The sequence below is a fragment of the Petromyzon marinus genome, chromosome 74 (genome assembly GCF_048934315.1).
Source record: "Petromyzon marinus isolate PM22_M1 ecotype Great Lakes invasive population chromosome 74, UKy_Petmar_22M1.pri1.0, whole genome shotgun sequence".
Lineage (NCBI taxonomy): Eukaryota > Metazoa > Chordata > Hyperoartia > Petromyzontiformes > Petromyzontidae > Petromyzon > Petromyzon marinus.
The window spans coordinates 3956219-3970283 of record NC_133740.1 but is presented as its reverse complement, the minus strand read 5'-3'; the positions used below and the strand labels follow the sequence as shown (position 1 = coordinate 3970283).

Genomic DNA, 14065 nt, shown 5'->3' with positions numbered 1-14065 from the left:
CCCTTCCGTAACCCGGGGGGACCGCCTGTACCTGGTGCGGTGTTGTAAACGTCAGCGTTGCGGAGAAAAAGGCATCCGGTCGTGGTGCTGGTCACTCAACCCTCTGCCATCGAAATGACGCACACGTGTACGTACGCGTGTACGTCACCAGCTTTTCTTCCCATTCCGTTTCGATGGCGCAAGTGTTCATACGTGTTCATACGTGTGCACGTCATCAGTTTACACGGACGTCATCGGAACGGAATGGGAAGAAAACTCAAATGAAATAACTTTACCGGAGCCGCGGCTCCCCCCACCAGGACATGCGCTGGAGTGGCGAGTGGCACGGTTTCGGCGCTGGCTATCCTACAGTGGCGGCGGCCGTGTCGCTGCGCTTCTCCGCGGTGAGTTATGGCTTCGAAAACAACGCAGCCGCTAACTACGCTTCTCCAAATAAAATTGCAACACCGTGAACTGCTCACGCGTTCTGAGACTCAGCGGCAAACGGGACACCCACCCACCCTGCAGCTCGCAGATATCTCGGGGGTTAAATAGCTGCTCGCTAACAACAGCACTTGGGAGCCCCAAGGGCAGGAGGACCCTCAGTCTCCATCTCTGTGTACACGCAACCCCCGTGTAGTGTGCGCGTGTGTCCCGTGGCTCACCCGGTCGCCCCGGTAGGGCCGGGAAGCTGCCCGGCACGTGCAGTGCAGAAGGCGGCGGCGGCGGCGGCGGTGCCGGTGGGAACGCCACCGCGGGGGGAACCGTTGCCGAAGCCAGGGGTCCCAGGCCCGGCTGCACCGGCTGAGGCTTCTGGTGCTCCGCCACCAGCGGGAGAGCAGATTGCGGCACAGCCTTCTGCAGAGCATCGTCGCCATCGTCATCGTCATCGGCATATTATGCAACGTCATCAGCATCGACATCACGATCAAAATCAATGTCATCGTCATATTCAAGTTTCCACGCCCAGACCCCAAGGTACCCCCCCATCCAATGTCCACCACACAGCCGGCCCATCACACAGACCCCATCCCATGCCTACCACACACTGGCGACCGTCACAAAAACCCCAAGGTAACCCCCCCCCCCCCCCATCCCATGTCCACCACACAGTCGACCATTCACACAAACCCCGAGGTACCCCCCCATCCCATGTCCACCACACAGTCGACCATTCACACAAACCCCGAGGTACCCCCCCATCCCATGTCCACCACACAGTCGACCATTCACACAAACCCCGAGGTACCCCCACATCCCATGTCCACCACACAGTCGCCCATTCACACAAACCCCGAGGTACCCCCCCATCCCATGTCCACCACACAGTCGACCATTCACACAAACCCCGAGGTACCCCCACATCCCATGTCCACCACACAGTCGACCATTCACACAAACCCCGAGGTACCCCCCCATCCCATGTCCACCACACAGTCGCCCATTCACACAAACCCCGAGGTACCCCCCTTGTCCGCCGTCATCCCCATGCCCACCAGAGTCCCGTGCACCCTCCACCCACCCGCCCCCCGCCCCTTCACCTGCACGGCCACGTTGTGTCTGCGCGTGTCTCCGCCGCAGCGCCGCCTCGACTCTGCCCAGGGTAGGTCAAACCGGGGGCTGTGTCCGCCTCCTCCGGCTCGCTCAGGCACCACCGCCGCCACCACCCTGCCGCCCTCCGTCTCCCCGCGGTCCCTCCCCGGCGCCGGCGAGTGGATGCTGGAGCCCCAAGGCTGGGGAGGGGGGAGAACGCAGGGGGGATGATTTATTATTCTGCTCCTATAGCACGCGGGGGGGGGGGGCGGGGGGGGGGGAGTTCTAGATTTGAAGCTTTCGTGACTGCAAGGATCCACACTCTTTGGTTCTATTGGGTAAAGTCACGTAGGTAAAAAATAAAATAACAAAAATCACGACATATTCTTAGTTTTTTCGGTAAAGTCACGTTGAAGAGAAACAACAAAATAATTATATATATATAAAACAATAAAAAAAATTCTCACGACGTTTCGACCATAACTCAAACGGTCATCTTCAGGTGAAGGGGACGAGACTGAAGATGACCGTTTGAGTTATGGTCGAAACGTCGTGAGAATTTTTTATTGTTTTATATATATTTTATTATTTTGTTGTTTCTCTTCAACGTGACTTTACCGAAAAAACTAAGAATATGAATTACTGCAGTCACGAAAGCTTTAAATCTAAAAATCACGACGTTTCGGCCACAACACAAGCGGCCTTCATCAGGTGAAGGGACGAGACTGTCTGGAGGACAGCGCTGGAGTGAAAAAGGCCACGCTCAGATCGCGACCTTTAAGCTGTGTGAAACAAAGCGCCTTGACAAAGGAATTAGCATAGAATTTAGCATTGAAATAGCTGAGTGATTAGCTTGTGACTGGTCACAGAAATGGCTATGTTAAAGTTAAAGCATACACATCCACAGAGGCACCCCTTGACAAAGGAATTAGCATAGAATTTAGCATTGAAATAGCTGAGTGATTAGCTTGTGACTGGTCACAGAAATGGCTATGTTAAAGTTAAAGCATACACATCCGCAAAGGCACCCCTTGACAAAGGAATTAGCATAGAATTTAGCATTGAAATAGCTGAGTGATTAGCTTGTGACTGGTCACAGAAATGGCTATGTTAAAGTTAAAGCATACACATCCACAGAGGCACCCCTTGACAAAGGAATTAGCATAGAATTTAGCATTGAAATAGCTGAGTGATTAGCTTGTGACTGGTCACAGAAATGGCTATGTTAAAGTTAAAGCATACACATCCGCAAAGGCACCCCTTGACAAAGGAATTAGCATAGAATTTAGCATTGAAATGGCTGAGTGATTAGCTTGTGACTGGTCACAGAAATGGCTATGTTAAAGTTAAAGCATACACATCCACAGAGGCACCCCTTGACAAAGGAATTAGCATAGAATTTAGCATTGAAATGGCTGAGTGATTAGCTTGTGACTGGTCACAGAAATGGCTATGTTAAAGTTAAAGCATACACATCCGCAAAGGCACCCCTTGACAGTGTGAGCATGTATTTGTGAGTGTATTTTTTCAGGAGGGTCCTGACAACGTTTTTCCACAGTCGGGGTGGCGATGCTTACTGCTGCTCCTGCTGCGCTGCATGATCCAAATGAGTTATTTGCAGGTATTTTTTTCCTTCTGAGCATTGCGGATGCTTTAGCCAATACCATTTACATTGTATGTGTGTGGGTTTTTTTTAGCTAGGGGAGGAAACCGGAAAACCCAGAGAAACCCCATTACCTACATAGAGACCCATAGACTCACAGAGAGACTCACAGACATTCATAGAGACCCATATACTCACGCCGAGACTCAGACTTACCGAGAGACCCATAGACTCACACAGAGACTCAAGGCTTACATAGAGACCATAGACTCACATAGAGGCTCAAAGATTTACAGAGACCCAGACTCACACAGAGAGTCATAGACTTACATAGAGACCCATAAACTCACACAGAGACTCAGACTTACCCAGAGACCCAAAGACTCACACAGATTGTCATAGATTTACACAGAGACCCATAGACTCACACAGAGCGTCATAGACTTACATAGAGACCCATAGACTCACACAGACTCAGACTTACATAGAGACTCATAGACTCACACAGAGAATCACAGACTTACAGATAGACCCAGAGACTCACACAGAGACTCATAGACTATTATAGAGACCCATGGACTCACACAGAGACTCAGACTTATATAGAGACTCATAGACTTACATAGAGACCCATAGACTCACACAGAGACTCATAGACTTACATAGAGACCCATAGACTCACACAGAGACTCAGACTTATATAGAGACTCATAGACTTACATAGAGACCCATAGACTCACACAGAGACTCATAGACTTACATAGAGACCCATAGACTCACACAGAGACTCAGACTTATATAGACTCATAGACTTACACAGAGACCCATAGACTCACACAGAGACCCATAGACTCACACAGAGACTCATAGACTTACATAGAGACCCATAGACTCACACAGAGACTCAGACTTATATAGAGACTCTTAGACTTACATAGAGACCCATAGACTCACACAGAGACTCATAGACTTACATAGAGACCCATAGACTCACACAGAAACTCAGACTTATATAGAGACTCATAGACTTACATAGAGACCCATAGACTCCCACAGAGACTCATAGACTTACATAGAGACCCATAGACTCACACATAGAGAGTGTCCCCCCCCCCCCCAACCGACCTTGCTGAAAGGGCTTCTGCTGGCGACGTCAGGGCCCTCGAGGCTCTCCGGGACGTCCGGCGAGGCGCCCGTCAGTCCCCGGTGGTGCCGTGGCGCGGCCGTCTGAGGGGCCACCGGCGTCTCCCGCTTGGCCTCGACATCGTCGTCCGCTGGCGCCGTCGTGCCCATCCTCCCCTCCTCGTCCCTCTCCTCCTCCTCCTCCTCCTCTTCATCTTCCTCCTCCTCTGCCACCGCCACCGCCGCCGCCGATGCCGGCGGAGTCGTCGCCGCAAGCGCCGCCCGCGACAGAACATCGTCCACGATCACCTCGGGCACGGGCGAGCTGAACTTGAGCAGCCCGTTCTCAATGGTGCACTGCAGAACGCTGCGACGAGATTTCACATTTGTCACTCAAACGAAATCTGTCCGTCGCCTGATGAGACTGCTGGTTGTTGTGGTTTTTGTTGTTGTGGTTTTTGTTGTTGTTACGGCCACTCGAATTGTAAATGTTGTAGTGGGTTTACTCTACAAAACACACGCACAATCCGGGTAGTGCTGAGCGAGTCACGAATTGCCACGTTTTGTTCACGTGACACAACCCTACTGACTGGCTGTGCCGGGCGGTGGGGGTGGCGGGTGAACAACACATTTATAGCTACGCCATCGAACCCAACAAAACGTTTATTGTGAAAAGACGCAACCTAAAAAACGAGCGACTACGTTGTGGAAACGCATCTGGTGGCCGACCAGTCCAACTTGTTAATTACCAAAAAAAGTTCAACACGACACATTTAATACCGAAAGAGCGCGAGGAGGATTTCCCCACAACTCTGTGGCTGTCGCCTGATGAGGCTGCTGGCTGTTGTTGTGGTTGTTGTTGTTGTAATCACCAGCGAAACGTCACGACACTCAAATGGTAAATGTTGTAGTGTGGGTTTACTCTCCAACACACACACACACAACCAGTTAGTGCTGAACTAGTAACTAATTAGCCACAATTGTGTTTATGTGACACACACCCCTTTACTGATTGGCTGCGTCGGGTGGTGGTGGCAGGTTTTACGACAACGTTTATATTTACGCGACCGAACCCAACAACAACAAAAAAAAACTCTCTTATGGATCATTCAAATAAGTTTGAATAATCACTCAATTGGGATTTAGCGGTTATTTGATGCCCCGACTCGCGGCGAGAAGCACCTGGGTTCGATTCCCGACTCGGATGCCCTTCTCTGTGGAGCTTGCATGTTGTATCCCCCTGTTCTGCAGAATGTGAGTGCGAGTATTTGAGAGTGTGAGTATTTTAGAGTGTGAGCGTGTGAGTATTTGAGCGTATGAGACTATGAGTATTTGAGAGAGTGTGAACGTCTGAGTGTTTGAGTGTCAGAATTTGAGAGTGTGAGTATTTGAGAGTGTAAGCGTGTGAATATTTGAGTGGCGAGTGTTTGAGAGTGTGAGTATTTGAGTGTGAGTATTTGAGAGTATGAGCATGTGAGTGGGACTATTTGAGAGTGGGACTATTTGAGAGTGTGAGTGAGTGTGAGCATTGGAGAGTGAGTATTTGAGAGTGTGAGCATTTGAGTGAGAATGTATTTGAGAGTGTTAGTATTTGAGTGTAAGCGTGTGAATATTTGAGTGGTGAGTGTTTGAGAGTGTGGGTATTTGAGTGTGAGTATTTGAGAGTATGAGCATTTGAGTGTGAGTATTTGAGAGTGTGAGTGTATTTGAGAGTGTGAGCATTTGAGAGTGAGTATTTGAGAGTGTGAGTATGAGAGCGAGGGTGTATATGTGCTCCCTCTGATCTGCACGGGTTTCCTCCGAGTTCTGAGTGAGCGAGAGTGAGTGTGTGTGTGTGTGTGGAGCAGTGGCGCAGTGGCCAACGCAATGTGCTGTGGGCACCATGGTGGCTAGGAGATGTTAACTACCTCGCCAGTTATACAGGAGGTCGTGGGTTCGATCCCGACCTCGACGCCTGAATATTTGGAGTTTGCGTGTCCTCCCCATGATCCTGTGGATTTTTCTCCAGGTCCTCCTGTTATTTCCTCCACATTTAGAATAATGCGTTTCCAGTATTTGGCAGATATAAATTTCCACTTGATGAGCCACTTCTATGAGCTGTCATGTGTGATGGCCAGGTCGCTTCTGAAAGAGAGCTGTATAGCTCAGTGGGCCTTACCTGGTACATAAAGTGGCTGATCACGTGGACATTTATAGCAGCAAAACACGATAAAGGCATCATGTTGATTCTAAATGAGGGGGAAAAAAACGGAGGATCCAGAGACAAATCCACGCAACCACAGGGAGAGAGAGATAACACGCAAACTCCAAATATACAATAGGCATCAGGGTCAGGATCGAACCCACAATCTCCTGTAAACCAGGCGAGGTAGTTAACATCCCCGAGCCACCACGGCGAAGTGTCTCTCTCTATAGCACGGCCACGATGAACCCCCTGACACCGAAAGAAACGACGCCCAGATCCAGGGGCTTGAACCCGGCAGGATCTAAGCCCTGCTTTCACAAACCCCCCCTGCCACCCCTAAGACAGAACATGCTACGGGGGATCAAACCCACGCTCCGGTGCCCCGTAGGCCCGCAGGCTGTCGGGGATGGGGGGGCACGGTGCATCACCTGGGGTGCGCCAGCGCGAGCCTCCTGCCCAGGGCGCAGATGCGGAAGCGGCGCACACGCTGCTGCAGGCCGTCCTTCTCCGTGGCCACGCCCTGGTGACCCCGCGTGAACTCCAGAGCCCTGGGGGGGTGGTGGCATTGTGGAGTCAGTGGTATGGGGGTCACAGGGTCAGTCGCACGCCCGATAAGCAAGTTCGGAGTTCGGTCGAGAGTGAGTGAGTGGAGTTTGTGTGTTCTACCCCTGTTCTACAGAGTGAGTGGAGTTTGTGTGTTCTAGCCCTGTTCTACAGAGTGAGTGAGTGGAGTTTGTGTGTTCTACTCCTGTTCTACAGAGTGAGTGAGTGGAGTTTGTGTGTTCTACCCCTGTTCTACAGAGTGAGTGCGAGTGGAGTTTGTGTGTTCTACTCCTGTTCTACAGAGTGAGTGGAGTTTGTGTGTTCTACCCTTGTTCTACAGAGTGAGTTAGTGGAGTTTGTGTGTTCTACTCCTGTTCTACAGAGTTAGTGGAGTTTGTGTGTTCTACCCCTGTTCTGCAGTGAGTGAGTAGAGTCTGTGTATTCTGCCCCTGTTTTGCAGTGTGAGTGGAGTTTGTGTGTTCTACCCCTGTTCTACAGAGTGAGTGGAGTTTGTGTGTTCTACCCTTGTTCTACAGAGTGAGTGAGTGGAGTTTGTGTGTATTACTCCTGTTCTACAGAGTGAGTGAGTGGAGTTTGTGTGTTCTACTCCTGTTCTACAGAGTGAGTGAGTGGAGTTTGTGTGTTCTACTCCTGTGCTACAGAGTGAGTGAGTGGAGTTTGTGTGTTCTACTCCTGTTCTACAGAGTAAGTGGAGTTTGTGTGTTCTAGCCCTGTTCTACAGAGTGAGTGAGTGGAGTTTGTGTGTTCTACTCCTGTTCTACAGAGTGAGTGAGTGGAGTTTGTGTGTTCTAGCCCTGTTCTACAGAGTGAGTGAGTGGAGTTTATGTGTTCTAGCCCTGTTCTACAGAGTGAGTGAGTGGAGTTTGTGTGTTCTACCCCTGTTCTACAGAGTGAGTGGAGTTTGTGTGTTCTAGCCCTGTTCTACAGAGTGAGTGAGTGAGTGGAGTTTGTGTGTTCTACCCCTGTTCTACACAGTGAGTGAGTGGAGTTTGTGTGTTCTACCCCTGTTCTACAGAGTGAGTGAGTGGAGTTTGTGTGTTCTACTCCTGTTCTACAGAGTAAGTGGAGTTTGTGTGTTCTAGCCCTGTTCTACAGAGTGAGTGAGTGGAGTTTGTGTGTTCTACTCCTGTTCTACAGAGTGAGTGAGTGGAGTTTGTGTGTTCTAGCCCTGTTCTACAGAGTGAGTGATTGGAGTTTGTGTGTTCTACTCCTGTTCTACAGAGTAAGTGGAGTTTGTGTGTTCTACCCCTGTTCTACAGAGTGAGTGAGTGGAGTTTGTGTGTTCTACTCCTGTTCTACAGAGTGAGTGAGTGGAGTTTGTGTGTTCTAGCCCTGTTCTACAGAGTGAGTGAGTGGAGTTTGTGTGTTCTACCCCTGTTCTACAGTGAGAGTGAGTGGAGTTTGTGTGTTCTAGCCCTGTTCTACAGAGTGAGTGAGTAGAGGTTGTGTGTTCTACCCCTGTTCTACAGAGTGGAGTTTGTGTGTTCTACCCCTGTTTTACAGAGTGAGTGAGTGGAGTTTGTGTGTTCTACCCCTATACTGCGGAAGCTAAACTCAAACGATTTTTTTAACCAGGTACGGCCCACTGAGGCATACAGCTATTTTTCAGAAGCAACCTGGCCACAAATGATAGTTCAATGAAGTGGCTTATCATCATCACGTGGACATTTATAACAGCCAAATATAAACGCGTGATGTCGATTTCAAATGTGGAGGGAGAAACTGGAGGACCTGGAGAAAAAAAAAATCTGAATCCGAATATTTATTTGTACTGAAGGAATCCGATGAGCTATAAAAATCTATTTTTGACAAATGCTCAGTAGATCCACATGGCCACGGGGAGAGACACGCAAACTCCAAATATACAGCAACGGAGGTCGTCAGGGTCGGGATCGTACCCACAACCTCCTGCATATCAGGCGAGGTAGTTAACATCTCCTATCCACCGTGATGATGATGAGAGAGACACGCCAACTCCAAATATACAGGTGTCACGGTGGGAATCGAACCCACGACCTCCTGCATACACTAGGCGAGGTAATTAACATCTCGCCACTGTGGTGCCCAATAACCCAACCAATGGGCGAAGGGACAATTTTTTTTAATATTTACAGCTGCCCTTGTTTACCTAGGAAAGCATGATCACCGAATCTCCAGACTCTTTCAGGATGGTTGTGCCACGTTTTCTTTCCGTAATAGTGCGGTGATGATGTTCTGTGTGTACTCCTAACGGAGTCAATATTTTGGGCATGTATGAACATTGAACTTCTTTTGCACCGTACGTAGCCAACCGTGCTGATTAGAGGTGCGCGGGAAGGACAACAAACTAAACACAACAACAAGCGGCTTGTTGAGAGATCATCTACAGCAGCAGCATTGCCCCCTACTTGGAAAACATGACAGAGCCACCCTGAACAAGACGTCTTTGAGACTCCAAAGTGAGATTTTAATGTGCGAATAAGCACGACAATAACGAGTATAATCCTGGTATAAAAATGTACCGAACCCGAATATTCATCTCCTAACCTGAGTTCCGACCCTCAAATTTGACCCTGTTGAACACGTAGTAGGGGCTTTCGCGACCAATATTACCCATAAGAGGTGTTTTAGATCGCGTGAATGTAAATGCGTTGTTAAACCCGCCACCACCACTCGACAAAGCCAACTAAGTACGGGTTTGTCCCGTAAACAACACGTGGGGTCGTTCAACCAACCAAAAAGAGACATCCAATTGTAATTTTTTTATGAATACATCAACCGCCCCCTTCCCGTCTGGTCTTCGCACCCTGATTGGCTCCCAAGTGACGACGTCACATTCACCCAGCCCCTCTGTTGAAGATCCGAAACAGGAGGAGGACTTCTCCACACCTCCGCGGCCGTCGCCTGATGAGGCTGCGGTCGTGATTAGCCCTCGCAGGCATGCCACTGCCGCACACCCAACCCTGGGGGGGGCGGGGAACGGCTCACGGTGGCGAGCGAACGCCCACGCGGAGTTTTTTTAACATCGCGATGGGCCGAGCCGGAGATTCACCGCCACCCGCAAAACGCCGGCGCCGGCGATGCTGCCGCAACCGCCCGACCCCCCCGCCCCTTTCACCTCGTGTCGCACTTGAGAGCCAGGAAGCCCTGCAGCTCAAACTCCTCTGGCAGGGGGGCACCTGGCAGTGGATGAAGAGGATGGGTGGGGGGAGGCGGCAACGAGAGAGAGAACGTCAGCTGGGAGAGAATCACAATCAAAATATTTGTTGACGCCGCGGGGAGGAATCCAGTGAGCTATGAAGCTCTTTTTCACAGAAGACCAGTCGGGATGGGTAAGTACGTCACAACAGCAAACAGTGCAAAAACACGATAGGAGTACGAAGAGAGAGAGGGAGAGAGAGAGGGGGGGGAGGCTGAGTGGCTCAGGAGGCAGGTCACGCGGCACATGCACGGACGGAGCTGCCACGGTGAAGGGGGGTCGTGAGGAGCGGTGCGAGCGTCCCTTCTCCTGCAACGCGGCGGATTAGTCGGTACGTTATGGGGAAAACCGCGTTGCAAATTAATGCCAGCGTGGGTGCCACGGTGGCTAGGCGATGTTAACTACCTCGCCTGGTGCACAGAAGGTCGTCAGTCCGATCCTGACCCTCATGCCTGTATATTTGGAGTTTGCATGTTCTCCCCCGTGGTCGCGCAGATTTTTCACCGGGTCCTCCGGTTTTTCATTTCACATTGAGAAAGATGCGTGTTCAGGGTATTTGCCTGCTATAAATGTCTACGTCATAAGCTACTTCGTTGAGCTACCATGTGTGGCCAAGTTGCTTCTGAAAAAAAAATCTGTATAGCTCAGTTGGCCTTACCTGGTCAAAAAATAGTTTAGTTTTAAATAGCAATTTTTATATATATAATATAAGGGGGTAAAGCACAGTCCGCGATAACAACGTGAGATGATTAACGAAGGGCCTGAACAAAGACTCAGGGTGCGTGGTGGGCACAGCAGCATCTTGAAGCATCCAGCAGCATCCCAATGCCTCCTTGTGCGATGATGATGCTGCTGCTATGCTGAAGCCGCCGCTGTACGACTGCTATCATTCCTACTCGCGCACGACGGAGTTCCGCTCGCTCCATCACGTTACGTCCAATTTGCATCCGCGTTGTAAAAACGTGTTCCCGAATACATTAAGCGTACTCTTTGGTTCTATTGGGTAAAGTCACGTAGGTGAAAATAAAATAACAAAATTCTCGCGACGTTTCGGCCACAACACAAGCGGCCTTCATCAGGTGAAGGGACGAGACTGTCTGGAGGACAGCGCTGGAGTGAGAGAAGCCACGCTCAGATCGCGACCTTTAAGCTTGTGTGATCGCGGCATCCTTTGAGGAAGGTCGGCGTCTCGATGAGCTGCGACTTCTTGTCCCGTTGTCTGTTAAAAGCTCTAACAGATAGGTGAAAACTACACGCGGCGCTACAGGAGAACAGACTGTTATGCCTGTTGAACTTCTTTTGCACCGTACGTAGCTAACGGTGCTCATCGGAGGTGCCGGGGGGGGGGGAAGGACAACAAACTAAACACAAAAAGCGGCTCTTAAGAAATGAGTTTTCAATCGGAATGATGAGATTTAAAAGAGCGTAGCTCCAGTGGCTCCCTAGTATCGGAAGAGCGTTCCAGACGGGTGTCGCAAAGCGCTTGATGCGCTGACCACCGTCTTTGTGAATCTCTCGTCTCGGCCAACTCACCAACGACTGCGCGATAAAAAAAAGGCTCACCTAGGTCGATTCAATCTTAAATGAGTACCTGGTACGATGTTTAAACATCACCACTTGGGAGACAAAGGTGGCCGGGCGTGGTGTTGGCTATCCACCCACTCGTGTGCCGTGCCGGCCTTCACAGATACTTGCCTCAACAGTCCGTTAAGGTTTTGTCTGTGTGTGTGTCTGAGCGAGTAGTGTAGTGGTCAGCGCGCTGCGCTACAAGCCCGGTGAACCGAGTTCAATTCCCTGCTCACGGCCAACACCAGTAACGATTATCTGAGGTCCTGGGCCTCCCCTAGGTCGACTCAGCCGCAAATGAGTCCCTGGTGCGATGCATAAACATCGCCACTGGAGAGACAAAGGTGGTTAGGCGTGGTGCTGGCCACCCACCCCCACGTGTGCCGTGCCGGCCTTCATAGGTGCTGCTCGTTAACAGCACTTGCCCCAACAGTCTGTTCAGGCTGCATGGGGGCTCTTGGTCTTTTTGTATGTGTGCGTGTGTGTACGTGTGTGTGTGTGTGTGCGGGCGTGTATGTGTGCGCGTGCGTGTATGTGTGTGTGTGGGGATTATCTGAACTGGTCCTGGGCCTCCCCTAGGTCGATTCAGCCTCAAATGAGTATTTCGCACGATGCATAAACACCGCCACTTGGGAGACAAAGGCGGTCGGGCACGGTGCTGGCCACCAACTCCCCCTTCATGTGCCAAAGTGCCAGCCTTCATGGGTGCTGCTACTCGCGAAGAGCAATTGCCCCGACAGTCTGCTAAGGCTACACGGGGGATCTTTGTCTCGGTGTGAGTGTCTGCGCGAGTACTCACTGGACTGGGCGTCTGTACCGTCGAGGTCGCTTGGTGCTGACTGGAGGCTGTTGAGAAGCCGCGCCAAACTGGGCCATAGCCTGGTACACAGACACACACAAAGACAAAGATCCCCCATATAGCCTTAACAGACTGTTGGGGCAAGTGGCGTTAGCGAGCAGCACCTACAAAGGCCGGCACTTTGGCACACGAAGGGGGGTTGGTTGGCAGTACAGCGCCACGCGCTCAATACACTTACACAAGACCCTCACATGAACACACACCGCAGCCACCGCTGGCACACGTGAAGTGTCGAAGGCTCACTGCTGGCAGGTCACGGGACAGACCCAGGTTGACTGAGACGGCTTACAAACAAACACACACACCTTCTTTGGTTCTTTCGGTAAAGTCACGTAGAATGAGAATAAAATAATAAATTGATAAAATAAAATAACACAATAATATTCTCACGACGTTTCGGCCACAACACAAGCGGCCTTCATCAGGTGAAGGGACGAGACTTCACCTGATGAAGGCCGCTTGTGTTGTGGCCGAAACGTCGTGAGAATATTATCGTGTTATTTTATTTTATCAATTTATTATTTTATTCTCATTCTACATGGTGACTTTACCGAAAGAACCAAAGAAGATGAATCCTTGCAGTCACGAAAGCTTTAAATCGAAATAGGGCTTTTCCCCTTTTTTCTGGCAACGAAACTGAAACCTTTTTATGAGGAATCATGTGTGCATTAACCACAATACTCGTGGTCAAAATGCCAGCAAAAAACACACTCTGATAATACATTAAGGTGAATGCACACATGATTCCTTGAAAAAAGGTCTCACTTTTGTTGCCAGAAAAAAGGGGAAAACCCCTATTATTATATTTTGGTACTGGCAAAGGAGGTCTAATGATGTAGATGCTTGACCCCGAGCCCTCATTACTTTGACAGTGCATTGTCTTTGAGCTGTGTGACGCCTTTTTGCATCCTCTGGTCTCGCAGCAATTGAGACGAGGCTCAAAAGAAAGCCGTCTCTGGTGTGGACCAATCAGTTTCAAGGACAATGCCACATATATTATCAGAGTATGTGTTTTGTTTGCATTTTGACTGCAGGTATTGTGGTTAATGCAGATGTGATTCCTCGTAAAAAGGTTTCAGTTTTGTTGCCAGAAAAAACGGGAAAACCCTATTATTACACACACACTAGTAGAACTCTCATACAAAGATCCTCCGTGTAGCCTTAACAGACTGCTAGCGAGCAGCACCGATGAAGGGCGGCACTGTGGCACACGGGGGGGGGGGGGGGGGGGGGGTGGGTGGCCAACACCAAGCTCCGCCACCTTTAACGCCCCCAGTGGCGATGTTCACACATGGGACCAGGCATTCAATTTAGGCCGAGTAGACCTAGTGGAGGCCCGGGACCATTTTAGAAGTCATGAACACAAAGAAGATGTGAAAATAAATAATATTACAGTCAATCACGTGACATTCAAGAGTTGGTGGGTTAATTAAATTCGTTGAGTTAGGGGTGCGGCGAGCGTGAATGGGTGCGGTT

General features: G+C 50.1%; 1 protein-coding gene across 4 annotated transcripts in view; it reads right to left on the bottom strand.

Moving 5' to 3' along the window:
* The window catches only part of SMG7 (SMG7 nonsense mediated mRNA decay factor), a 90491-nt gene that overhangs the window by 27284 nt on the left and 49142 nt on the right, over positions 1 to 14065 (bottom strand). For 3 of the 4 annotated variants that reach the window (XM_076055994.1, XM_076055995.1, XM_076055997.1), the window contains exons 11-16: positions 12530 to 12609; positions 10084 to 10144; positions 6851 to 6970; positions 4241 to 4604; positions 1521 to 1712; positions 645 to 837 (exon numbers count right to left, since the gene is read on the bottom strand). In XM_076055994.1, coding sequence (XP_075912109.1) covers positions 645 to 837; positions 1521 to 1712; positions 4241 to 4604; positions 6851 to 6970; positions 10084 to 10144; positions 12530 to 12609 — 1010 coding nt within the window. The remainder of the gene's footprint in view (positions 1 to 644; positions 838 to 1520; positions 1713 to 4240; positions 4605 to 6850; positions 6971 to 10083; positions 10145 to 12529; positions 12610 to 14065) is intronic. The other variant, XM_076055996.1, reaches the window with a different exon arrangement.